Source organism: Mesoplodon mirus (assembly GCF_964341445.2).
Source record: "Mesoplodon mirus genome assembly, chromosome: 2".
In the NCBI taxonomy this organism is placed as follows: domain Eukaryota; kingdom Metazoa; phylum Chordata; class Mammalia; order Artiodactyla; family Ziphiidae; genus Mesoplodon; species Mesoplodon mirus.
The window spans coordinates 151,044,637-151,071,508 of NC_138977.1; the positions used below are offsets into that span (position 1 = coordinate 151,044,637).

The following is a 26,872-nucleotide window of genomic DNA, read 5'->3' on the forward strand; positions in this document are numbered from 1 at the left end:
ATTTAGCAGAAGGAAAGAAATCATAAAGATCAGAGCTGAAATAGAAACAAAGAAAACAATAGCAAAGATCAGTAAAACTAAAAGCTGGTTCTTTGAGAAGATAAACAAAATTGATAAACCATTAGCCAGACTCATCAAGAAAAAGAGGGAGAGGACTCAAACCAATAAAATTAGAAACGAAAAAGGAGAAGTTACAACAGATGCCGCAGAAATACAAAGCATCCTAAGAGACTACTACAAGCAACTCTATGCCAAATGGACAACCTGGAAGAAATGGACAAATTCTTAGAAAGGTATAAGCTTCCAAGACTGAACCAGGAAGAAACAGAAAATATGAACAGACCAATCACAAGTAATGAAATTGAAACTGTGATTAAAGATCTTCCAACAAACCAAAGTCCGGGACCAGATGGCTTCACAGGTGAATTCTATCAAACATTTAGAGAAGAGCTAACACCTATCCTTCTCATACTCTTCCAAAAAATTGCAGAGGAAGAAACATTCCCAAACTCATTCTACGAGGCCACCATCACCCTGATACCAAAACCAGACAAAGATACTACAAAAAAGAAAGAAAACTACAGGCCAATATCACTGATGAATATAGATGCAAAAATCCTCAACAAAGTACTAGCAAACAGAATCCAACAGCACATTAATAGGATCTTACACCATGATCAAGTGGGATTTATCCCAGGAATGCTAGGATTCTTTAATATAGGCAAATGGAATAAATGGCTGTTGATTTTGGAAAAGACACCATGTATTTGGTGTCAAGGAGGTTACAAACTTCAAAACTGCACCCTGTGTGGAACTGGGCATACCACAAAATTGTTCTTAACCGCAGTTTCCTCATTTATGAGCTGTGCATAATGCTTCCTTTGCAAGGTTATTATACAACTCAGAAAAATTATACAGCAACCTCAAATAAAACTTGACTTTCACAGGTTAAAAAATAATTTAAAAAAATAAAAAAGTAAAATGCCCATCGCTAATCATCAGGGAAATGCAAATCAAAGCCACAATTAGATATCACCTCACACATGTTAGCAAAAGAACAAAAGATACCAAGTGTTGGTGAGAATGTGGAGAAAAGGGAACCCTCATAGACTGTTCATGGGAGTGTAAATTAGTACAGCCATTATGGAAAACATCACAGAGATTCCCCCCAAAATTAAGAATATAATTACCATGCAATCCAGCAATCCCACTTCTAGGTATATATACAAAGGGCATGGGATCAGCATCTTGAAGAGATATCTGCACTCCCAAGTCACTGCAGCATTATTCACAGTGGCCAAGATATGGAAATAAGCTAAGTGTCGATGGATGGATGGATAAAAGAAAACGGGGTATATATATGCAATAAAATATTACTCAGGCATAAAAAATATAATCCTGCCATTTGTGACAACATGGATGACCCTAGAGGCCATTGTCCTAAGTAAAATAAGCCAGACACAGAAAGACAAACACTGTATGATATCACTTACATGTGGAATCTAGAAAAGTGAAAACTCATAGAACCAGAGAATAGAACAGTGGCTGCCAGGGCTTGGGGGTGAGGGGAACGGGGTGATGTTGGTCAAAAGGTGTAATCTTTCAGTTGTAAGATGATAAGTTCTGGGGATCTAATGTACAGCACTGTGACTATAGTTAATAATACTATACTGTATACTGGAAATGTACTAAGATAGTAAATTTTCAATGTTCTCACCACAAAAAATAAAAATCAAAAAATCGGTAACTATGTGAGGTGATGGCTGTGTTAATTAATTTGATTTTGGTTATCCTTTCACAATATATACATAGAATAAATCATCACATTATACAGCCTTTAAAAAGGATTATAAATAGATTAAGGTTATTTTAATTATCATAAGAATTTTTGATTACTTAAAAAATACCCATTTACATACGATTAATGATATTGATATCAAATTATTCCTATTTAGTGACATTTTCTTGTGCTTCGTTACTCTGTCTTGAAGTACTGCCAAAGAATGTATGTCAAAATAGAGAATGTAATTTTTTCAATCTTTCTTTAAATCAGACTTTAACTAATTCAGACATCTTTCCCGATTAGTTTAATTTGTGAGGCTGACATCTATGATATCACATACAAGACCTGGGTTCTTCTACTGAATATTCCTCACCATAGACAGCAATCTTGGTAGAATAATTAGGGAATATTATATAACGTTTATGATTCTAGACTCAAAACCCTATTCTGCTACTTACTAGCTAAAGGTAAGTTACTCTACCTCTTTGTGCCTCAGTTTTCGCAACTATAAAATGGAGATTAAAATAACATCTATTTTTAGAGGGTGTGGAGAGAATTACGTTAGTTAATGGGTATAATGTGTTTAGTATACTACCTAGCATGTAGCAATGGCTTTATAAAGGTTCATTGTTATAAGAATCAGAATTGAGTCACTAATTTTTTAGATATATTTTCTCTATATTAAAGATATTATTTTTTATATTACAATTACCAATAATTAATATACTAATAACTAGTATTTATATAAATAATACAACAATCTTTAAAGAAGGTATAAGAGACGAGCTTCCCTGGTGGCACAGTGGTTGAGAGTCCGCCTGCCGATGCAGGGGACACGGGTTCGTGCCCCGGTCCGGGAAGATCCCACATGCCGTGAAGCGGCTGGGCCCGTGAGCCATGGCCTCTGAGCCTGCGCGTCCAGAGCCTGTGCTCCGCAGTGGGAGAGGCCACAACAGTGAGAGGCCCATGTACCGCAAAAAAAAAAAAAAAAGAAGAAGAAGAAGGTATAAGAGAAAAGTGAACTTTCTAAGCCATGGTACTTGTGAAATTTACTTTTAAATTTTAAAGAATTTTTAGGTCCCAAAGTAATAAGCATCATTTTGAGGTGCACAGTGAAAGAACAACAATAAATACGTATTGATTGACCTGTAAGCAAACAAGTAATCTTTCTTCTCTGACACATTTTGTACATTTCTCTGACCTATTTTTCCTATTCATTTTTCTTTCCTCATTCTTATGTCTTCATACACTTTTAATATATACAATGTTCTTTGTCAATTAAACCTCAAGAAAGCTGGAAAAAGAAAAGGTTCTCTCAGCTGAGGTGCTGGACTGGACCACTTCATTGGTTCACGCTACCTGTTATGAGGATGGGTAACCAACAGCAGCTGCTACAGATGCCTTCTGGTTTATTCTCCTCCTATAAAAACGTGTGAAGCTTAACTGTAAAATTTTCTTTTTAAAAGAATTTTCTGTTTCTCTGGCACCTGCACATCATTCAACATCCTTATGATGCAATTAAACCTGAATTTTTGAAGCCTACTTTTCCTACAAACCATGGTCTAACTAAGCCCAGCCCTCCATTCCTTGGCAACTTCATATTCTGGGATGATATGACCACGTGGTCATGCCCTCCCTCAGTGCCAGTCACTTCCACGTTTCCAACCTGTTCCTCCTTGGCATTCAGAATCAAGTTCTGGATGTCCATTCTCTTGATTGCTTCCTTGCTATTCTGAGAGGTGAAATTAGCAGAAAAGCTAGTTGAGGGTTCATGAGCTGCTTTGTTTTTAGCAGAACAAGACTACCAGAAGTTATATTTACCAGTCTCTGTGCCTATGTTTCAATTTAGACTTGGAAAATATTGGCCACGTCTTCTATCTTACCCGGCATTCTATAGCAAGCTCCTTTAATCATAGAAGTCTCGTTTTGCTCTCCTGTCATTCATATACAAATGCTTATCATTCTCCACTTTCTGGATTCTTTTGGAAAGATACAGTATCTTGAAATTCAGTGCTATTACTACCACACCCCTCTTTTGCTGTACAAATGTACACATACTCATAAATATATACACACAAAACAAAACCACCAGAGCTGCTTATTTTAAACAAAGTATTGTTTTAAAAACTGTGAGATTGGCCATGCATTGATGATTATGGAAGCTAGGTGATCCCTACATGGGGTTTCATTACACTATTCTCCCTACTTCTGAATATATTTGGAAATTTCAATAATAAAAATACTCTCTGACTATTTGTAAAATTATTAGGTTATTTATTTACTAATCAAACATCCATTTTACCAAATGCTGCTAAACAGTAATATGAAGGTTAACACATGATCTCTATCTAGGGTTACCAAATAAAATACAGAATGCCTGCCCTATTAAATTTGAATTTCAAATAAACAACAAACAATAGGTTTTCAGTATATTTAAGATATTTATTGTCTCTGATTTCTGGAGTTAAAGAGCATAAAATCAGTTTCGCTAGATCAAAATCAAGGCGTTAGCAGGGCTGCATTCCCTCCCAAGGCTCTAGGGGAGAATCTGTCCCTTACCTCTTTTAGCTTCTAGTGGCTTTCAGCATCCCTTGGCTTGTGGCCACATCACTCCAATCTACAAGGTCGACATCTTCAAATCTCTGTCTGCTCCACCTTTACATCATTGCCTTCTCTCCTGTGTGTGTGTTAAATTTCTCTCTGCCTATCTCTTATAAGGACACTTGTAATGGCATTTACAGCCTGTCTGGATAACCCATCTCAAGATCTTTAACTTAATCACATCTTCAAGGATCCTTTTTCCAAATAAGGTAACATTTGAGGGTTCCAGGAATTAGGACCAGATACCTTTGGGGGTCATTGTTCAGCCCACCACAGGAGCCATGATAGACATCTATCAGGGAACACTGGAAAAACAGAGAAGGAGTTGACAGTTCAACTTGAAAGGAGATGGAAAAAAAGCAGATGCCAAGAAAGGTTTTCTAAATCAGGGGTGCCAGAGAGTATAAATAACTAAAACAGTAGTGATAATAACAACCAGTAATCAGACCAACCATAACAGACATTAGCTATAAATAACCACTACAGCCTACCAGGGAGTGCCAGTTGAGCATCAGTCTTGCTAACAGGTATAATGTTGGAGGCTTGCTACAGGAGAATAAATAAGCAGCAGCAACTGAATGACAAACATTCTTTATGCATGGTTCCTGATATACCACTTAGGGAGGCAGGAAAGCAGAAACACCTGTTCCATGTAGTTTGTGGAGTATCCCCACATCTCCTATCTCACTTCCAGTCTTTTTTTTTTTTCTGTGTCTTCTGCATTGCCCTTCAAAACTTCCCCAACACTTCAACTACTTTTTTCAACTCCATGTACTCAAAATTTTTACTCAATTATTTACTAAATAATTTTCATTTTATTACTTTCATAAAAATAAAGTGCTTTGTGTAAAAAAAAATTCTAGCAATATAGAGGTATATAAAGTAATACTTCCCTCTCCTCCAACTAAACCCACTTCCCAAAGATGAACACATCAACAGATATATCAAGACCTTATCTATGTATATATAACCACGTATATATTTAAGTAAATAGGAAAAAGCAATCGTTTAGCTGTTGGCAGAAAGTGATAATCAAACAATGCTACCTCAGGCCATTATGCTCCCAAGAAACATCAAGTTCTATGCTCCTGCTTGTTATATGCTTTGGATCCAATCCCACAGGAAATATCTCTAATTCACAAACTACTTATTTTATAGTGGCATCCTAAGAGAGGATTGGCAATAAGGGCAAGAATTAAAACATCAACAACAATAATTTCCCCTAATCTCCCCCTAAACTTTTCACCCCAAAAGGCTTCTTGCTTGTTGCACAGGCACCTCAAATATAAATTATCTAAAATTGAATTTACTGTCTTCCCTAGGAAACCTGATACTCCTAGTATTTTCCATCTAATCCAATGGCCAAGCCAGAAACCAGGGAGTCCCCATTTTCCCCCACATTGTATATCCAGAAAGCTACCAAAGTCCCAAAGAGGGATTATAATATCCTAGATTAGTGAGCTCCTGCTTATCTCTCTGGCTTCATCTCACACCCTCACAATCTGGTCTCAAACCGTCATGTTCACATTTTTTCATTTTCTTAAGAGTGTATGCTTACCCACACTGGGACTTTGTATGTGTTGTTTCTTCTAAAAAGAGTTTTCCCTCTCCTTGCTTAGCTAACTCCTATTAAATTGATAGGTCATAATTTAGCCATCAGTTTCCCCAGGAGGTCTTCCCCCTGATTCTTCTGGTCTGAGTTAGGGGTCTCTTTTCTGTTCTACCTCAGCATCCTGTGCTTTCTGTCACTTATTAATACTTAGCAATTATAACTGCCTATTCATTTGTCTTTCACCACCACTAGACCACAGGATCAGTTCACCTTTGTATTATCAAAGTATTATCAAATACTACCTAGCCTAGTAATGGGGACACAGTAGGATCTCAATAAATACTTGTTAAATAAATGGAACTAAATAGGTAGAAAGAGCAATGCTGATCCCAGTAGCAAAGGTACTGTACATTTTTGTTCAGGGAGGCAGTTCAATGCATGGCTTCAGTGCAATAAACAAAATGGCAGCATGATTGTTTACAGCATTTTGTTGACTTGGGCATAAGGCAAATAAACCCAAACACCACCACCCCATCCCCTCTCAAATAAGCCCATTCTCCTACAGGAAGAAAACCAGACTGTGATTCAGCTGTAAATTTGTTTCCACCTTATCTTTCTGAATATATACAGAAAGTAAGAGCAGTAATGTAACAGCAGAGTTGACTGATTCCTGCATGTTTCTGCCATTATCATGGTCCAGTGAACAGTCCTCAGCTTTGCAGGCTCAGAAGCTCAATTTTATTATTTCACTCAAAAGTGGAAAGTCACTGAGGCAGACTTTCTCAACAGGGGTTCTTCATCTGAACACAGAATACAGAAAATTATTTGAGAGATTATTTCTCAATTCTCCCAAGGATGGCAAATAATTACTACCATTCTAGATGCAATGAGAAGTTAATTCATTACATGCAGTGGATGCCTAATAACCATTAGGGCTTATTTCACTCCCAGAATTCCAGAGGGCTTGAATCCCATGAAGTAAACTATATATATACATATATATATATGTATATATATACAATTTTTACATATATATGTATACATGTGTGTAGGTATGTACATGTATGTATTATATTTACTAATTGGTAAAAGAAAATCATGTGTCACAAAAACTAGAATATAGTATCTAGTTATAATGTGGTTAATTATACTAATTATAATGTGGCTTGGAAAATATGGACTCTAGAGCCAAAAGGATTAGATGTTTTTAAGGATTCATTAATTAAGCTGTCATATTTTGGTGACTCAGCTTCCCTCCTTGGAGAGATAAGAGACTGCGAGCTCTTTGAGAGAAGGAAAAACATTTGTCTTGGCTTCACTTTTTATTGAAATTTGAACTCCTAGTAATTAACATAGTGCATGGTACACACTCCATTTCATTAATGGATAGATGAATAAGTTGTATTGTAATACTTCTAATGATATTTCATTTCATATATGAAATGTGAATTCTTGCTCATTCATTTAACAAGCACCTACTATGTGCTTGGAGCCTAGACAGGTTATGCATTATACATCATTTCTTTAGGATTAATCTATCACTTCACATCCATTAGGATGACATTAACAACAACAAAAAAAAACCCAGAAATAACAAGTGTTGGCAAGGATATAGAAAAATTGGAACCCTTGTGCACTGCTGGTGGGAATGTAAAATGGTGCAATCGCTATAGAAAATTTGGGGATTCCTCAAAATATTATAAATATAACTATCATTTGATCCAATAATTCCACTTCTTGGTATATACTCAAAAGAACTGAAAGCAGGGACTTGAACAGATATTTATACACCTATGTCTATAAAAGCATTATTCACAATAGCCAAGAGATGGAAGTAACCCAAGTATCCATTGACAGAGGAATGGCAAAACAAAATGTGATATTTGCATACGATAGAATATTATTCGGCCGCAGTAAGGAAGGAAATTCTGACACATGCTACAATATAGATGAACCTTGAAGACATTGTGGGAAGCAAAATAAGTCGGTCACAAAAGCACAAATACTGTATGATTCCACCCATGAGGTATCTAGAATAGTCAAATTTATAAAGAAATAAAGTAGAATGGTGGTGACCAGGGGCTGGGGGTGGTGGGGGTGGGGAGTTATTGTTTAATGGGTATAGAGTTTCAGTTTTGGAAGAATAAAAAGTTATAGAGGGAATTCCCTGCCGGTCCAGTGCTTAGGACTCAGCGCTTTCACTGCCAAGGGCCCAGCCATGTTCAATCCCTGGACAAGGAACCGAGATCCCACAAGCTGCTTAGCGAGCTTAAAACAAACAAAAAAATAGTTCTAAAGATGGATGTTGGTGATGAGTGCACAACACTGTGAATGTATTTAATGTCACTAAACTGTATACTTACTTAAAAATGGTTAAAATAGTAAAGTTTATATTATATGTATTTTACCACATTTTTTAAAAGATTAATACAGTTGTCCTTTCTGATCTTGTCCCTGGATCTTGACATCTATCTTACTTTAGCATCTGTGGCTCTTGTTCATCTTTCATAGAGAATAACAGTAACCACCTTACCTGAGCACTGGGACTCTATAAGCAACTGGGAAAAATCTTGGATCACTTCACCCTGGAACAAAGGCCTCGTTATCATCATGTCAAGTTTCTAAGTAATATAGCCAAAGATGAGGCTTCTGGGAATTGGAACTAATTGGATTTGCACTGCTTGAAGTTAGAGCAGGGGTCAGGAAGGGGACACAGTGGAGAATGGTAACCTCAATTGTATTTAAAGGCAATGTCCACAGATGGCTTCTGTAGTAGCCCAGTGTGCTCTGTCCCCACTTCAGTTATTCTGCAGTTTAGTCTCCAAAGAAATCCGAAGGAAGTAGAATTGAATTTGTAGGGAGACAGGGAGGGAAATAAGACATGTAGCATGTACCATATACTGCCATTGGTGCTTGACATTCATTATTTCATTTGATTCTTATAACAAACATATTATTATACTCATTTCATAGATGGCCAAATTAACGCTCAAAGCAATTAGTATTTCCCAAAGTCATTTGTCTGCAAGTCCTAGGACTAGGATTCAAACTTGATTATTTTCTAATTCTTATAGCCCAGGATCATTTTATTGTTCTGTCTCACAGTTGCCTATAGAGTCAATTTCTGCCCTTGGCTCCTCCTTGGAAAGTGCTATGTTACCCTGAAATAAAAAATCTATACCCAGGGGCTTCCCTGGTGGCGCAATGGTTGAGAGTCCGCCTGCCAATGCAGGAGACACAGGTTCGTGCCCTGGTCCGGGAAGATCCCACATGCCGTGGAGTGGCTGGGCCCGTGAGCCATGGCTGCTGAGCCTGCACATCCGGAGCCTGTGCTCCGTAACGGGAGAGGCCACAACAGTGAGAGGCCCGTGTACCACAAAAAAAAAAAAAAAAAAAAAAAAAAAAGAATTGATTCCCAGCTAGAATAATTAGAGGCAACAGAAGAAAGTGCTTCTTACCCCTGCATTCAGTACCTCCCTTGGCTCAAGAGGAAAACAGCCACCAACTCATATTGATGAAAGAAATTAAACCTGATGCCTAAAAATCACTAAGTTTAAATTCAGCCTTGGATATTGTACTCCCCTACAAGCATTCTAGACCTTGTACACTTAATTATATTTAAATTGCATTTTCAGGAGTATTTCTTATCAGATTGATTTTACTTTATTGGCTAAGAATAAGCAAAGCAATAAACAAATAGGATAACTATATATTCTGTTCTTATTACTCATTTAAGTAATTGAATATCTTCCAACAAGTGACCTGATCCTCTCCCAGACAACAGCAGACTTGTCTATCAAAATACTGCATTAAATACATCAAATTCTTATAAATGAAATCTTACTACACAGCAATTGATTTTATGACTTCCAAATTAGAAATCTACACAAATTAACTCTTAACTGAATGAAAACTTTCCAAAGGATTTTCATGACCTTTTATGGCTTGTCCTAAACTGAAATCCACTTTTGTCGTAGAAGCACTTCAGAGTCTCCTGCATTGTTAATGTATCTTCCAACACATTGGATTGCGGTGGGGGAAATCAACAATTCGTTATTCCACAAACCCCACCAATGAAATGTGATGAAACCCGATGGGGTTGGGAAGGCAGGGGAGCTGCTAGTTACTCAATGGAAGAAATTATCTCATTTCCATCTGAGCTGCAGTTTTCTCATCTATGAAAGATGGAATTGAGCAAAATCATCTCTAATTATATTCCAGTCTTTGAGCTTCTATGATTTGGTTATTCAGCAATGTGATAAACCAAAATACAAAATAGTTCCTATCTAATTTTTAATAACTAATGGCATGATGAGATAAAACTTTTAACAAACGGTTTGCAGGGTAAATAATAATGATTAAAAACTACATGTCATAACTACTTTTCTAAGTTATTACAGTATAACTAATATGCCTATAATATAATTAAATTCTTTGAACAAAATACAAATAATATTCCAGGCTTTCACATCAATAATCTTGATATGAACGATCTTAACACCTTAACTTTTGGCTCGTTTGTGACTTGTTTTAATTTCTTGGGCAAAATAATTTAATAAATGGCACCAAAAGATAAAAAATTAATTTGAAGATTTTCTTATATTTTTAATACTTTTAGGTTCTTAACTCTAAAAATTGAAGTTCTTTTTAAAGTAAACCACACTGTTGTGGTTTTATTTTATAATTTTGGATCAAAAGGGATGAGTTCAAGTTATCCAAAAAAAAAAAAAAAATCTAGTTTTGAGGTAACAGATGGTAAGTTTAAAAAGAATGCACTCTTTTCCAAGTGTTCTATAATAAGCATGTATCAAATTTATAATAAAACAAAAACAAAAGAATAGCATACCATGCAAATAAAATTCACATTCTCCTTTATATCAGGACAAAACTTTTCTATTTCTCTCTTTCCTTTTGGCCCTTCATTTCTCTACATTTGTAAAATAGTAGCAAATCAACTAAGCAGGGAAGGTAGAAAATTATATGATGTATAGCATCTATACATTTCTAACATTTCTTGTCGCAAACCAAATATTTTTTTCTGCTGCAGTTAGCATAAAGTATAAATTTTTGTGAGACCCAAAGTAAATACCAAGCACCTAAGATGACCATCCACCTAGTAGCCAATCTATGGTCATCAACAACACTGAACAATGTAGACTATCAACTATATTTCGTGCTAAAAGGATTCAAATTCCAATGCAATAAACCTGTATATAAGAATGTTTTCAAGGGCTTCCCTGGTGGCGCAGTAGTTAAGAATCCGCCTGCCAATGCAGGGGACATGGGTTCAAGCCCCAGTCTGGGAAGATCCCACATGCCACGGAGCAACTAAGCACATGCGCCACAACTACTGAGCCTGCACTCTAGAGCCCACGAGCCACAACTACTGAGCCCAGGAGCCACAACTACTGAAGCCCGCACACCTAGAGGCCATGCTTCCCAACAAGAGAAGCCACCGCAATGAGAAGCCCATGCACCACAAGGAAGAGTAGCCCCTGCTCACCGCAACTAGAGAAAGCCTGAACACAGCAACGAAAACCCAACAGAGCCAAAAATAAATAAATAAATAAATAATGTTTTCAAGTCATTCAAATGCTGATTGTTATTAGGTCCAATTCCAATATCCTAACAGAAGCAAAATTTACCTCACTGCTTACTGAAAAAGGAACTCTGTCAGGACGTGTTAAAGAATAAAATGAAATGAGGTTTATGTTCTCAAAAAGTAGTTATCAACATCCAATAATTACACAACATATTTATAATGTTATTATGAATTTGTCCTTTAAAGAACCAGCTACATGACAAATACATATGTATTCCCTTTATTTCTGTTATTTATGAAGATTAAGATATTTGGAAATTCTATCTAGGTAGATTCTGTTTTCAATTCTCATAGCTAACCAAGTACAGGCAGCTCTAGAGGTAAGAGGTTTTCTTTACTTCCACTTTGGTTTTCCAACACCTATAATTTTGGTTTCTAACAAGTTTCCAGAATAAAATCAAACCTTTTTTTTTTCCAAATGTGTGTCCCAATATATGCCTATCTTCAAAAATCTACAGCTTGACCTTGTTCCTTCAGATTTAAGAAAACTGAGATCATCTGGCCAAGCCTCTCCTAGTCTGAGGATCCCCTCTAAAGCTTTCCTGACAGATGGCAACCAGTTTCTATTTAAACACTCCAAGCACAGTGTTCTCCTGTTTTGTTTGTGTCCCCCCAAAATTCATATGCCAAAGCCCTAACTCCAATGTGGCTGAGATGGAGCTGCTAAGGAAGCAATTAAAATTAAATGATGTCATAGGGGCCCTGATCTGACAGGAATTAGTGTCCTCATAAGAAGAGACACCAGAGCACTCATTCATTCTCTCTCTCTCTCTCCCTCCATATATGTACTGAGGAAAGACCATGTGAGGACATAACGAAATGGCAGCCATCTGCAAGCCAGGAAAAGAGCTCTCACTAGAAACTCAATCAGCCAGAACCTTGACCTTGGAGTTCTAGCCTCCAGAACTGTGAGAAAATAAATTTCTCTTGCTTAAGCCACCTAGGCTATGGAATTTTGTTTTAGCAGCAGACTAATACACCTTGCTTCACAAGGTGGCCAATTCCACTCTCAAACAATTCCAAGTGTTGGAAAGTTCTAATTTTAAGCAGAAATCTGCTTTCTGCAGCTTCCACCCGATAATCCAACGTCTGCCTCCTAGAGCTACATGAAATAAATTTAACCCATGTTCTCAATTTTAAAAAAGATTACATGAAGAGTCCCCAATATTTTAACAACTCTTCTCTATCCTTTAGCCTCTTACTTAAACATACTCCAATTTACCAAGACCCTCTTTAAAATGTGGCAGCTAGAAAGACTCCTTAAGTACTCCATAAATATGAATAATATGGGGCACAATACTTTGCTAAATTAGTCCTAAATTTTCCTGAGGAAAAGCTACTCTCTAAAAACCCCTCAAAATCCTTAAGAGGAAGGGAACTTCAGTCCATGAGACCACCTATCTATGAAGAAAAACCTTCTGTAAGGTCCCCTCTGCTGGAAATCTAGTCAGCTGGCTCAGAAATCAACAAGATAGACTTCAAGATCAACTGGCTGGAGACCTGATACTTCATGAAAATAAATGAGTACATCATTGAGGACAGATTATTTCTATTTACCTCAAGGTCACTGTGGACAAAGAATCCATTCATTCCTTCTCACCAGTAAAATTCATTTATTTTTTATCACCTTTCTTATGTCCAAAATGTCTACATTAGTCTTCTTATTCATTCTCTTTTTTTCCATAGGGATAAACTAGTTAGTCCAATGCACATGTAAACTACTATATTAGAAGAGCAAATAAGCCTAGTCCTTTGGTGCCTGGGGACCTCCTCAGTGAATCCCTTACTGTCACCATCTTGGGTAACTCTCTGGTGCTGCTTCCAAGGACCAAAGAGTGGGAGTTTTTTTTTTTTTTTTTTTTTTTTTGGCTGCATTGGGTCTTTGTTGCTGCGTGCGGGCTTTCTCTAGTTGCAGCGAGTGGGGGGTTACTCTTCGTTGTGGTGCATGGGCTTCTCATTATGATGGCTTCTCTTGTTTTGGAGCACAGGCTCTAAGCACACAGGCTTCAGTAGTTGTGGCTTGCAGGCTCTAGAGCACAGGCTCAGTAGTCGTGGCGCACGGGCTTAGTTGCTCCGTGGCATGTGGGATCTTCCCAGACCAGGGCTTGAACCCATGTCCCCTACATTGGTAGGCGGGTTCTTAACCACTGCACCACCAGGGAAGTGCCGAGAGGGAGATTTTTGCCTTCAAGTCCTGCACCTTTTGGTTCATGTCCTCTCCCATCCCTTTTTTCTTTTTCTCTAGCTTATTCCATCTGCTGTGCTTTTCTTGTAAATATGTCATATCTGAATTGTCAAAAGAATTACTTTGAATACTAACTGCTGTGGTCCACAACACAGAGATCAAAAGCACAGATTTACTAATGCCATTTGAAGCAATGTGGTTGGACCTAGAGATTATCACACTAAGTGATGTAAGTCAGACAAAGACAAATACCATATGATATCACTTATAAGTGGAATCTAAAAAACAGTACAAATGAAATTATTTACAAAACAAAAACAGACTCACAGACAGAAAACAAACTAATGGTTACCAAAGGGGAAGGAGGGAAGGGATAAATTGGGAGTATGGGATTAGTAGATACAAACTATCATATATAAAATAAACAACAAGGATTTGCTGTAGAGCACAGGGAATCGTATTCCATATCTTATAATAAACTATAATGGAAAAAATAAAAAAGAATATAAATATATACATATATATGTATAACCAAACTGCTTTGCTGTACACTTGAAACTAACACAATATTGTAAAGCAACTATACTTTAATTAAAAAATAAACAAAAAAGCACAGATTTACTAGAGTATAAAGGAGATAGGTGATGTAAACCACATACACCTGAGTAAATCGTTGGTGAGATCTAAAGAATTCAGTAATCTTTGTTGTCCTTGTTAGTGCATGTTGCTTCTCCCCGCACCTCCAAGCCCAGAATAAATTCAACTCCAAATTTAATAAATATTTTTATTTTTGCATTCTTACAGAGTGTTGAAAAAGTCATTCCTCTCTAGGCCCTTAACTTCCTTGGTCTCAAATCATCACTGTGCTCTGTGATGATCCACTAAAACTTCAAAGATGGAAGATATCAGTAGACTGCAATAGTTGGGGCAGGCTTTGCCTACCTAACTTATTAATATTTCAGCTTGGTAAAATCAGAATATGTGTAAATTCATAGGGAACACCCTATGGATAAGAGAATAAGTGTCAACAAAGGCAGAGAGGTAGAAACACCTTAGACATGTCTTGGACATAGCAGTCCCAGGGTCACACAGAAAATCTCATTCTTCTCACTGAAACTGCCTACACATGACAGTGGTACTACTTTTTCTTTACTCAGAAATGGCCACTGAGTAAACCAGAGTGGGCCTGACCCAAGGGCAGCAACTCCACAGTCTTGACTCATGGGGTGGCCCAATTCAAAGGACTCTTCCTACTGGAGCAGTGGAAATTAGTCCAATCAGACTATCTCCCTCCAGATTTTTTTTTTTTTTTTTTGCGGGACGCGGGCCTCTCACTGTTGTGGCCTCTCCCGTTGCAGAGCACAGGCTCCGGACGCACAGGCTCAGCAGCCATGGCTCACGGGCCCAGACGCTCCGCGGCATGTGGGATCTTCCCGGACCGGGGCACGAACCCGTGTCCCCTGCATTGGCAGGCGGACTCTCAACCACTGTGCCACCAGGGAAGCCCCCCGTCCAGAATTTATACTGGAGAATGCAGAGAAGATTGAACAGGGGGGGAGAAAAATAGAGAGCAATCACCCAGAAAGACATCAGAAAACAAAGTCTAGGTCCTTGGTGTTTACAATAAACCCCTTTTATCTTAAGATTACCTGAATGAATCTCCTCCTTACAACAACAAAAAGCCTAGTGCAATATATTTTAGGAACAGGCAATACACAGGTCTACCCTGATGAAGGGTTTATCCAGGGTACAGCAAAAGGTAAATTCAGAACAGTAGATTAAGGTCTTCACTTGTGAAGAACTTTGAATACTAGCTATATTTTTCTTTCTTTTTTATGTAATCTTACTTTCACTTTGCCATTGCACATTTGGCAAAACTTAAAAAAAAAAAACAGAAGAGTGCCTGTCAGTCAAGACTGAAATAAATTAATCTGCAAGAGATATATGTGACTTGAGGAGTCAGTCACCTCAAGCCAGGCGAGCACTGTGGGCCGAGCAGGGGCAGCAGGGCAGTGGGAGTGCAGACTGAAAAAATGCAGACCACTGGGGCACTACTCATTCCTCCTGCTCTGATCTGCTCTTGTACCAGAGGTCCGATCAGGCCTGTGTCTGCCTCCTTCCTGAGGAGGCCAGAGGTCCCATCTGAACAGCCTTCCTACAGCAGTGTCCCACTCCCCATGGCCAGGCGGGAGTTCCAGATCAGTGTTGTCTCCCGGGACCCTGACACAGCGGCCAAGTTTATAGGCGCTGGAGCCACCACAGTTGGTGTGTCTGGTTCAGGGGCCGGCACTGGCACAGTGTTTGGCAGCTTGATCATTGGCTATGCCAGGAACCCATCTCTGAAGCAGCAGCTCTTCTCCTACACCATTCTGGGCTTTGCCCTGTCTGAGTCTCTGGGGCTCTTCTGTTTGATGGTCACCTTCCGCATCCTCTTTGCCATGTGAGGCTCCATGAAGGTCACCTACCCACCCCTGATGCTTCGACTCCAGGCCATGCCCAGTGCTAGAGTGTGCTAAGCTTTACCATTAAACACAATGCTTCTCTAAAAAAAAAAAAAAAAAAAAAGAGAGAGAGAGAGAGAGAGAGATGTGACTTGAATAGCGTAAATAACAATGTTTGATTTTATATCTATTTGTCACAGATAACCAAACGTATTTAAAAATCTAGTAGTGTGTTGACATAATAATGACGCTCTCTAAATCTTTTTTTCACACACAAAAAAGATGTATATCTCTCACTAAGATCAGGTATATGGAAAGGACATCCCCCTCTCACCACTTCTTTGCAGCATTATAATGGAAGTCCTTGTTAATGCAGTAAGGCAAGAAAAGGAAATAGAAGGTACACAGGCAAATTGGGAAGGAAGACATAAAACTGTCTTTGTTTGCAGATGACATGATCATCTATGTGAAAAACCAAAAGGATTGAACAAACTCCTAAAGCTAATAAGTAATTATAGCAAGGTTGCAGGATACAAAGTTAATATATAAAAGTCAATTGCTTTCTACGTACTAACAATGAACAAGTGGAATTTGAAATTCAAAACACAATAACATTTGCATTACATCAAAAAAAAATACTTAGGTATAAATCTAACAAAATAAGATCTATATGAGCAAACCTCTGATTAATGAAATAAAAGAACTAAATCAATGGGGAGATACTGCATCTTCATGGATAGGGAGACTCGATATTGTCAAGATGTCAGTTCTTCCCAACTTGATCAATTGATTCAATGCAATCCCAGTCAAGATCCTAGCAAGTTATTTTATGGATACAGACAAGCTGATTCTAAAGTTTGGGGACTTCCTTGGCAGTCCAGTGGTTAAGACTTCACCTTCCAATGCAGGGGGTGTCGGTTTGATTCCTGGTCGAGGAGCTAAGATCCCACATGCCTTGCAACAAAAAAACTAAAAATATAAAAAACAAAATATGGTAACAAAGTCAATAAAGACTTTTAAAATGGTCCACATCAAAAAAATCTTTAAAAAAAATAAATAAAGTTTATACGCAGAGGCAAAAGACCCAGAGTAGCCAACACAATATTGAAGTAGAATAACAAAGTTGGAGAACTGATGCTACTCAACTTCAAGACTTACTATAAAGTGGCAGTGATCAAGACAGTGTGGTATTGGTGAAAGAACAGATAAATAGATCAATGGAACAGAACAGAGATCACAGAAATAAACTCGCATAAATATAGTCAACTGATCTTTGACAAAGGAGCAAAGGCAATACAATGGAGCAAAGGTAGTCTCTTCAACAAATAGTGCTGCAATAACTGGACATCCATGTGCAAAAAAATGAATCTAGACATAGACCTTACATCTTCACAAAAATTAACTAAAAATGGATCATAGGCCTAAATGTAAAATGCAAGAACTATAAAGCTCCAAGAAGATAAACTCCCAGATAACCTTGGGAACAACACCACCAAAGGCATGATCCATGAAAGAAATAATTGATAAGTTAGACTTCATTAAAATTAAAACATCTGCTCTGCAAAAGACAATGTCAAGAGAATTAGAAGACAAGCCACAGACTGGAAAAAAAATATTTGTAAAAGACACATCTGAAAAAGGATTGTTATCCAAAATATACAAAGAACTTTTAAAACTCAATAATAAGAGAACAGCCATATTAAAAAATAGGCCAAAGGCCTTAACAGACATCTCACCAAAGAAGATATACAGATGGCAAATAAGCATGTGAAAAGATGCTCTACAACATACGTCACCAAGGGAATGCAAATTAAAACAATGGGATACCACAACGCACCTATCAGACTGGCCAACATCAAACACTGGCAAGGATGTATAGCAACAGCAACTCTCATTCATTTCTGACAGAAATGCAAAATGGTACAGCCACTTTGGAAGACAGTTTGGCAACTGTCTTGAAAAATTAAACATATTCTTATCTTACAATCTAGCAATCGTGCTCCTTTGTATTTACCCAAAGGAGTCGAAAACATATCCACACAAAAATGTGCACACAGATGTTTATAGAACCTTTATTCATAATTGCCAAAACTTAGAAGCAATCAATATGTCCTTCAGTAGAGGAATGGATAAACGCTGGTACATCCAGACAATGGAATGTTACTTAGCACTAAAAAGAAATGAGTTATCAAGCTATGAAAAGCCATGGAGGAAACTTAAATGCATATTTCTAAGTAAAAGAAGCCAATCTGAGAAAGCTACATACTGTATGATTCCAACTATACGATATTCTGGAAAAGGCAAAAATATGGAAACAATGAAAAGATCAGCAGTTGCCAGAAATGGGGTTGGGTATGAAGAGACAGAGCATAGAAGGGTTTTAGGACAGTGAAAATACTCTGTATATTATGATGACATATTATTATATGTCATTATGCATTTGTCCAAACTCATAGAATTAGAGTATATAACACAGTGAACCCTTAAGTAAGCTATGGACTTTAGGTAATAATGATGTGTCAATGGAAATTCATCCCTGGTAACAAATGTACCAATCTGGTGAGTGATGTTAATTATGGGGGAGGTGGGAATTCTCTGGTTGGCCAGTGGTTAGGACTTGGTGCTCTCATTGCTGAGGGCCCAGGTTCAATCCCTGGTCGGGGAACTAAGATCTCACAAGCCACACAGTGTAGCCAAAAAAAAAAAAAAATTATGGGGGAGGCTATGCACATGTTGAGGCAAAGGGTATGTGGAAAACCTCTGCACGTTCCTATCAATTTTGTTGTGAATCCAAAACTGCTCTAAAAAATAAACTTTTAAAAAAAAGATGTACATCTACATCCAAATCTCATATTGCCGTATTTTTTTACACACAGTGAAGAATGGATTTTGCAAGCCAAAATATTTTGATTAACATTGTAAAAAATTTATAGGCTATCTCAAAATAAGATTGATTTTTCTTGTAGTTGAATTTAAATATTAAAGGCTTTATGGTTCCAATTGGTAATGCATAATAACTGGGTCTGCTTTATAACAATTTTTTAAAGCAAAGCATAAATAGCAAGAAAGTTTAAAGGAGTAAGATGCTAAAATGTTCTTTCCTGTGTCTAGTAGTATGCTTTAAAAAAATTTTTTAACCGTAATTCTTTAATTGAAATATCTTCCTTGACTCTGTCTGAAGACAGCTGAAACCTTTTAATATTCAAAGAAAAAAAAAAGCAAGTATCCAGTTTTCCAAGATAATCTCAACTAAGAATCTACCTACAATGCAGGAACATTGACTACTAAGTATTGCTAACATGGGAGAAAGAGAAAAGCTTACAGTTAAAAAACAACACCGACTGGTAACGATTTATTTTCCAAAGTCATTCCAGCACCTCTTACCTCTTTCTACAAATGTGTGTACCAAGAGCACAAGGGCCACGGCAGCTTGGCAAAGAAGATTCACCTTGGTATGCCCAGTGTTCATTATTGAAGCTCAGGCTTCCCTGTATCTTTTCAGGTTTTAGGTAAGAAAGAGTCACTACTTCCAAGGGCCTCAAAAGGTCATCAGAAAGGCTAAAGATATATTAGGTATCAAGCAGAGGTAGCAAAATAAGCGTGAGAGAGTGGGCAGTAAAAATGGATAAATATTCCCACCAACAATCCAGATGTACAAACTCTTCCATCACTTACATCCACAGCCCACCGTAGGCTCTTTCTTTCTTTCTTTCTTTATGGCTGCACTGGGTCTTCGTTGCTGCACACAGGCTTTCTCTAGTTGCGGTGAGCAGGGGGCTACTCTTTGTTGCAGTGCATGGGCTTCTCATTGCAGTGGCTTCTCTTGTTGTGGAGCATGGGTTCTAGGCATACCGGCTTCAGTAGTTGGGGCACACGGGCTTAGTTGCCCCACAGCATGTGGGATCTTCCCAGACCAGGGCTCGAACCCGAGTTCCCTGCATTGGCAGGCGGATTTTTTAACCACTGCACCACCAGGGAAGTCCCCCGCAGCCCATAGACTCTTGAAGATGGATTTCTCTCAAGAGCAAGCAGCTGTTTCACCAAAGCTACACTGGCGTTATTTCTATAAGATAATATATTACTTTGTGAAGACTCCCTCTCTCCTCATATTTCTGGTTCTTTCCCTCTTTTTTATGTTATTGGCCACAGTATCAAACTGAGTAAAATTTTCCAGCTCAACCACATTATCTGCTTTGTCTATCCACACACACACTTAAAGTTGCTCTTAAGGGGGGCTATATTTTTCTGTGAGAACAGATGAAATACAGTCTGTCATGACAATCAGTGCAAACCAGCTGTAATATTTTCAGGAAGGACCAAATAAAATCCAATCAAATACGTTTGAGAAGCAACAGAAGTTTAAGGTGGTGTTTTTATCCACTAATTGTAAAGTTTATAAATTGCCGTTGTTGATAGGTGTTTATCCTTTGAACACACTCATATGAGTATGCCCTATATATTTGTAGGAGAGTGCTTGTCATAACAAAAGACTAGAAACAGCCTAAATGTCTATCAGTAGGGAGCTGCTTAAATAAATTAGTTTACCCAATACAATGAATGGATACTATGCAGCTAATGAAAAGGAATGAGGTAGATGAATATTTCTGAGATGGAAAGCCCACCAAAGAATAATAAGTGACATTGAAAACAAGTTAAAATGAGAAGTTTAGCTTTAGTTCATGTATTTTCAATTGTGTACTATGCCAGAGTATGAGTATACCACAATATATTTATAAAATATATCAACATAAATGTATCTCATAAACATAAATTGAGGGCAAAATGCAAATTGCTAAAATACTAACAATATTATATCATTTATGGGCTTCCCTGGTGGCGCTGTGGTTGAGGTCCGCCTGCCGATGCAGGGGACACGGGTTCGTGCCCCGGTCTGGGAGGATTCCACATGCCGCGGAGCGGCTGGGCCCGTGAGCCATGGCCGCTGGGCCTGCGCGTCCGGAGCCTGTGCTCCGCAACGGGAGAGGCCACGGCAGTGAGAGGCCTGCGTACCAAAAAAAAAAGAGTACAAAGAAATGCATGGGGATTAGGAGGGACAATGTAATTGGGACAAGGTATTGGGTTAAACCACATGATATTGCCAATGTTCCACCATTTTTGACCTACAAAAACAACAATGTCATATATGGTTCAACGTCACATGTAAGTGGTCTTTGACTATGTTAAGTAGGTTTTACTTTTTAAGCTAAGAGGAAGATACACATAGGTTCATAGGAACCCATGTGGATCCACCATTATTTAGCTCTATGATCCAAGACAAGTTATTTAACCTAATTTCTTTATCTATAAAATGGGGATAATAATGAAACATATCTCACAGGGGTACCATGAAAATCAAATAAGTGAATATATATTAAGCACTTAAACAGTACCTGGCACATGGGTAAGCACTATTTGATTCAGCTACTATTATATTCTATAGCTTTTTGTACAGCTGTAATATTTCATGAAAATATTTTTCACTTATTTTTTTCACTTATTATTAGGGAAAACTGTAAATATAAACAAAAAGCAAGGAGACTAGTATAATAAGCCCAAATGTACCAATCATTTTGCTTTAATAATTAGCAAAGCATGGCCAATATGTTTCACTTCTACCCCCATTCCCAGAAACGCACATTAGATTATTTTGAAGGGAATCCTAGATTTCATCCATAGATACTCTTTATATGTCTTTAAAACATAAGGATTTCTAGAAACATAACCAAAAATACCATTACCACATTTTAAGAATTAACGATTCCTTAATATTATCAAATATCTAGTCACTGCTTCAGTTTCCTTGCTTATCTCATAAATACTTAAGTAAATTTTGTTTTGCAGTATTTATAAGTACACAGCTTGCTGAATTTTTACAAAGTGAACATTCCCATGTAACCAGCCAGCACTTGGAAGAAGAAATAGAATGTTGAGTTTTCCATCTTTTTGTGTGTTTTTTACAATTTTTTTTCAAATCAGGATCCAAATAGGGGCATATCTTACAAATGGTTGACAGTCTCTTTCACAGTAATTTTTCATTTTTAAATTAACATTACAGTGATGAATGATATGAGCCTATTTCTACTTTTTAGACAATTTAGGTGTTTTTCATTATTTCTAAAGTAATATATAAAATACTGTTTGTTACCACTGGCAGTGAAAATGGAAGTCAGAAATATGCCAGGGTAGTCTTTCAAGGCATTACCAACAAACAGCATTTTTAGAAAGGAAATACCACTGAAAATTAAAAACAGATTCAACTATGGTCATTAAAGTATAGCAAACAGCCAGAGATCTCTTCTCCACCTAACTCAATATAGAGATTCGCTTTTAGAATTTACTTGTATTTTTCATTATCATAATTGTATTCTACCTTAACTACTGTGCTTCCTTACTTGGGTTTCCAGCCCTGGGTCGAAATGAAATGAAAGTGTCTCAATGGTGCGCCGATAATAGAATTTGAAAATCTTTATTCTGAGATATTGTAGTTTTGCAACCCTTAATGGCATTGTCCTTGACTGGAGATGCACAAGCAAATTCATTTCCTGCCAGCCTCTCTGAGGCTAATGGGCCTTCCAACTGCAGAGTTTTCACTGACTTCTAATGACTGGGTGCAGCAGAGAGGGGCCTCTGGGAGCAGGATGCTGTCTTCTGGCAGAGTTCCTGGGAGAAAGGAAACCTTGAAAGATGCACTGCAATAAATCCCTTGTTCTGGGAAAACAGAAAGTCAAGCTCTATCATAAATTTTTTATTTTCCTCCATAATCCGATTTTAAGATTATGTTCAGGTGAAAGCAAGAGAAGATTGTCTGATAAAATAATTGTGAAAAGGTCTGAAATTAAAATATGTATAAATGCTTATGTAAAACAGTCATGTAGAGTACTCCACTCTCCAAGACTTTGAGAAAAATGCTAAATCTGGTGATAAAATCTGAGACTGTCTCTCATACATTTGTAAAATTAAGATAATTATGTGAGTAAATGAGAAGAAAATGAGAAATCTATATACTATTATATTGCATTGTCAGTAAGAATAAGGTGACTGATTTTTAAAGAAAATGCAGAATTATCCCCCCAAAAATCACTTACTTATTCCACATTTATATTATAAGATGTGTGTAGCTATTGAAAATACACCAGAACCTCACCCGGAGAGTGTTTCCACAGTCCGAGAAGACAGCATTGATAAATGGAAGTTGCATATCACACAAACTGAATGGCGAGGTAGAAACCTTGCACAGAAGCAGGCTTTCATTTCTGACCACTTTGGTACAAACTAGATTTCCCTAGAGGTTCAAGTTGATGTAAAGAACAGGCAATTTAAGCTAACTCAGCAAGTCAGAAATCAGTGGTAATAATAAGTGGTAAGTGCCTGAAAAAGGTGATGTCGAGAAGTCGGAAGCTATTATAAATTCAATTTCCCCATACAAAAGAAAAATTAGCAAAGCAACAAATGCAGCTCCAGTCAATGGTGTGCAGGATGGTTATCTGATAGTCAAGCCACTCTCTCATCATGCTCCCACCCCCCAAACACAAACAAGAATAATTTAGCTAGCCAATCCTGTTGCAGTCTGGCATCAGTTCTCAAAGATTTGGTTCCATGACATAGTTATGGCAAGGGGGTAAGCAAGGTACAAGGACCTGCTGTCAGAGGAAAGGAACCTACCGACCTCTCAAGGAAAAGAACTGTGTGTTCTATTTACCCTTGTCTTCCCAGCTCTTAGCACTACCAGGTCTCATTGTATCCTCCACAGATGTTTGTTGACATTGCAGTTGGTTGGAAGTCACAATATTTCAGGATTTGTGTTAAGCCAGACCTTGAAGTAGCATAGTAAAGAAGAAATCAGCTATGTGTATGAAACTGCTTTTAAAAGGATACATTATTTCATGAATAAGTTAAATTTTGTCAGCACCCTGCTACTTCAAGTTCTGGCTAGAATAATTATTATCCTGATTTACAAAAGCTGTTTAAGACTACATGGGACTTCACTAAAAAAACCAAGATAGGTAACAAAGATGGGCCTCAAACTCTGGTATACTATATCCAGTGTGATTTTCTCCATACCTCATCTGTTGAGCTATCAAATTCCAACAACCACAGAAAAGAGAAGGGCGGGTGACAGCCACCCTGATTGGCTCTTCAAGGTCTTACTGTTATTATCAGCAGGACCCTGGTCTTGTTTGTAGCCAGTACAGAGATCAACTGTCTTGACAATCCCAGAATCAGCTGTGGCCCCAGGGTCAGCATAGACTGTTTTCACTACATTCTGATGAGTGTTGGAGATTGGGAATATTCATCTGGAAGTAATAGGCAAGATCAGAAGTGACTGGAGGCAGGTAGAGCAGTTAAAGGACCACAAAAATAGCCCTAGAATAAGAGACTCTCTTAAGTAATATAAAAGGAAAAGAAATATACATCAATAGCTGAAACACAGATAGATAATAGGTGGGTAGATATATATCTGATAGATATCAGATACATACATATAAATTAGAATGTCTTAATTCTGAACTATATATCTTTACACATCTAATGTTTCTGAAATAGGGATGCATTTTATAATCAACGTGCATATTTAACACAGCAGTCTTTTTTTCCTAACACTACAGAAGGGAAGAAATATACATGTAATTTCTACTGCCTAACGACTTCTTTCCTTTCATTTGGAACTGTAGATCAGAGAGTGGTTGATCAATAAACTAAATTTGATTATCATTTATACTCTTCTTATATTTTTGCCTTACTACATATGATCTCTCTGAGACCAGAGGCCCCATTTTACTTATCTCTATAATTTCCCATAACACCTAATATTTCTTGATACACAGAGTTTAATACATATTTGCTAATGGGTATTGTTAAAAGTTACACACATACAATTAGCAAAAAAATGTCTCAAGCAGGTGATTCATGTCCAACAAAATGAAAGAAGTTGAGGAAAATAAAACTGTTGAGCATATTTAAACACTAGATACATACATTAACTCAGATGAGATATCATCTAAATATCTAAACAGCAAGGAGAATGTTGCCAAAAATTAATTTCTGTTTATGACATTTTAGTAGAAATTCTCTATCATACAAAAAAGAACATTAATTTTTACCTCACTGTATTTTGGTTAGAATAAATTTTAAAAAGGAAAAAACTGGAGGCAATAGTTAAATTATAATACAACCATAAACTAGAATGCAGTGCTGCCAATAAAAAATGAGGTTTCCAAAAGATACTTAATGACCACATTATAATATTTAGTGGAAAAAAGCATGATATAAAATTAAATCAATTATTTGATTTAAGTTTGCTAAATACTGATGGAGTTCAGAACATGCTGTCCCCAAAATATGGCTCCATGACATACTGAATATTTTAAGCTAAAGGAATTTGAGAAATGACAGATATGGAAAGGACTCTCAGACCTACCCCATCTCCCCTGAAACAGGTGATAAGACCGTCATGTGAGAGGTGTCATCCTTATACCTGGAAGAAAGTAGTGTCCTTATCTCTGAAGACAGAGGGGCACCAAGAAGAATCCCAATAAACAGGCCTTGCTAAGTTTCCCCCAGTTTACTACCCTTAGCTCGTACTTCTTTGTCCATGACTATCTACTCTTCATCAAATCTAGAATAAAAACACTCAGGTTTAACTGTTTCTTCAGGTCTTCATTCCCTTATGAAGGCTACCAAGTCACATAAAACTTAAATAAATGTGGTTGCTTTCCTCTTGGTAATTTATCTTCTGTCAGTCCAATTTATGGGGCCCCAGCCAGAGAACCTAAGAGTGTAGTAAAAAGAAAAAAAAAAGAAATCTTCTTCCCCTACAAAATATATGAGACTAGAAAGAAATATACCTAAATCTTCATAGTGGTTATTTCTCAAATATGAAATTACAGATATTTTTAAAAACTAATTTCTATAATTTCCAATATTTTTATCAGCAGGGCTTTTAAAAAGTTTACCTTAATGAGCAAGTTCCCCACAGTGTGATTTTGCTCATTTGAGTCTTCTATGTGCATATTGCTGGCCAGCTGTAGCTTACCCCTCAGAACAAGACTGTGTATAGAAACGACTCAACCCAATTAACAAGAATATACTACACCAACCTTTACTGTTATTGTTACCAATATTATTTTTATTGTCCTCCTAATAAGGAAATTAAAATCTATTTCAATTTTTAGAAGCAAATCACATGAAATCTCAGATTATAAACTTGGTCTGACTTTTCTGTTCCAGGAATGGGTTAAACTGATCAGTTAATGAAAGGACTAGCTGCTGAGACCTATAGGAAATGGATGACACCCAAATGAAAGCCATTCAGGGATTAAACAGAGTGAGAGGGATTCCTCAAAAAAGACCAGATTTCTGGGATTCACAGCATCCTCTCTTTCTCCAGTTCTCCTCTGATACTTCTTATCTAACTGTATACCTGAAATGTGCATATTTTATGTGCAAATATATGTGTGTAATGTACACATTTAATGTACAGTTATTTTTATTACTAAGCAAGGGAACACTAAGATATATCTATAAGTAGCTCTCACTAGCTCCTCTTCCTTCACTTCCTCCTTAAGCTGGGCACTGCCCCAATTCCCACCCTCAGCCCTCTTCTTTCACTACATGTTTCTTTAGGCTGATGCTTCTCCAAGTGTGCTTCCAGCCCAACAGCATCAGCATGACCTGGGCGTTTGTTAGAGCTGCAAATTACTGGGCCTAT

The 26,872-nt window shown here is 37.4% G+C and overlaps 2 protein-coding genes across 4 annotated transcripts in view; one reads left to right on the plus strand and one right to left on the minus strand.

Annotated features, from left to right (window-relative positions):
• Nucleotides 1-26,872, minus strand: part of ANK2 (ankyrin 2) — a 710,377-nt gene that overhangs the window by 614,468 nt on the left and 69,037 nt on the right. The window lies entirely within an intron of this gene.
• Nucleotides 15,686-16,486, plus strand: LOC309816870 (ATP synthase F(0) complex subunit C1, mitochondrial-like). The gene has a single exon (XM_082644683.1). It carries the CDS (start codon nt 15,757-15,759, stop codon nt 16,165-16,167), a length of 411 nt encoding a protein of 136 aa, XP_082500809.1. The 5' UTR covers nt 15,686-15,756; the 3' UTR covers nt 16,168-16,486.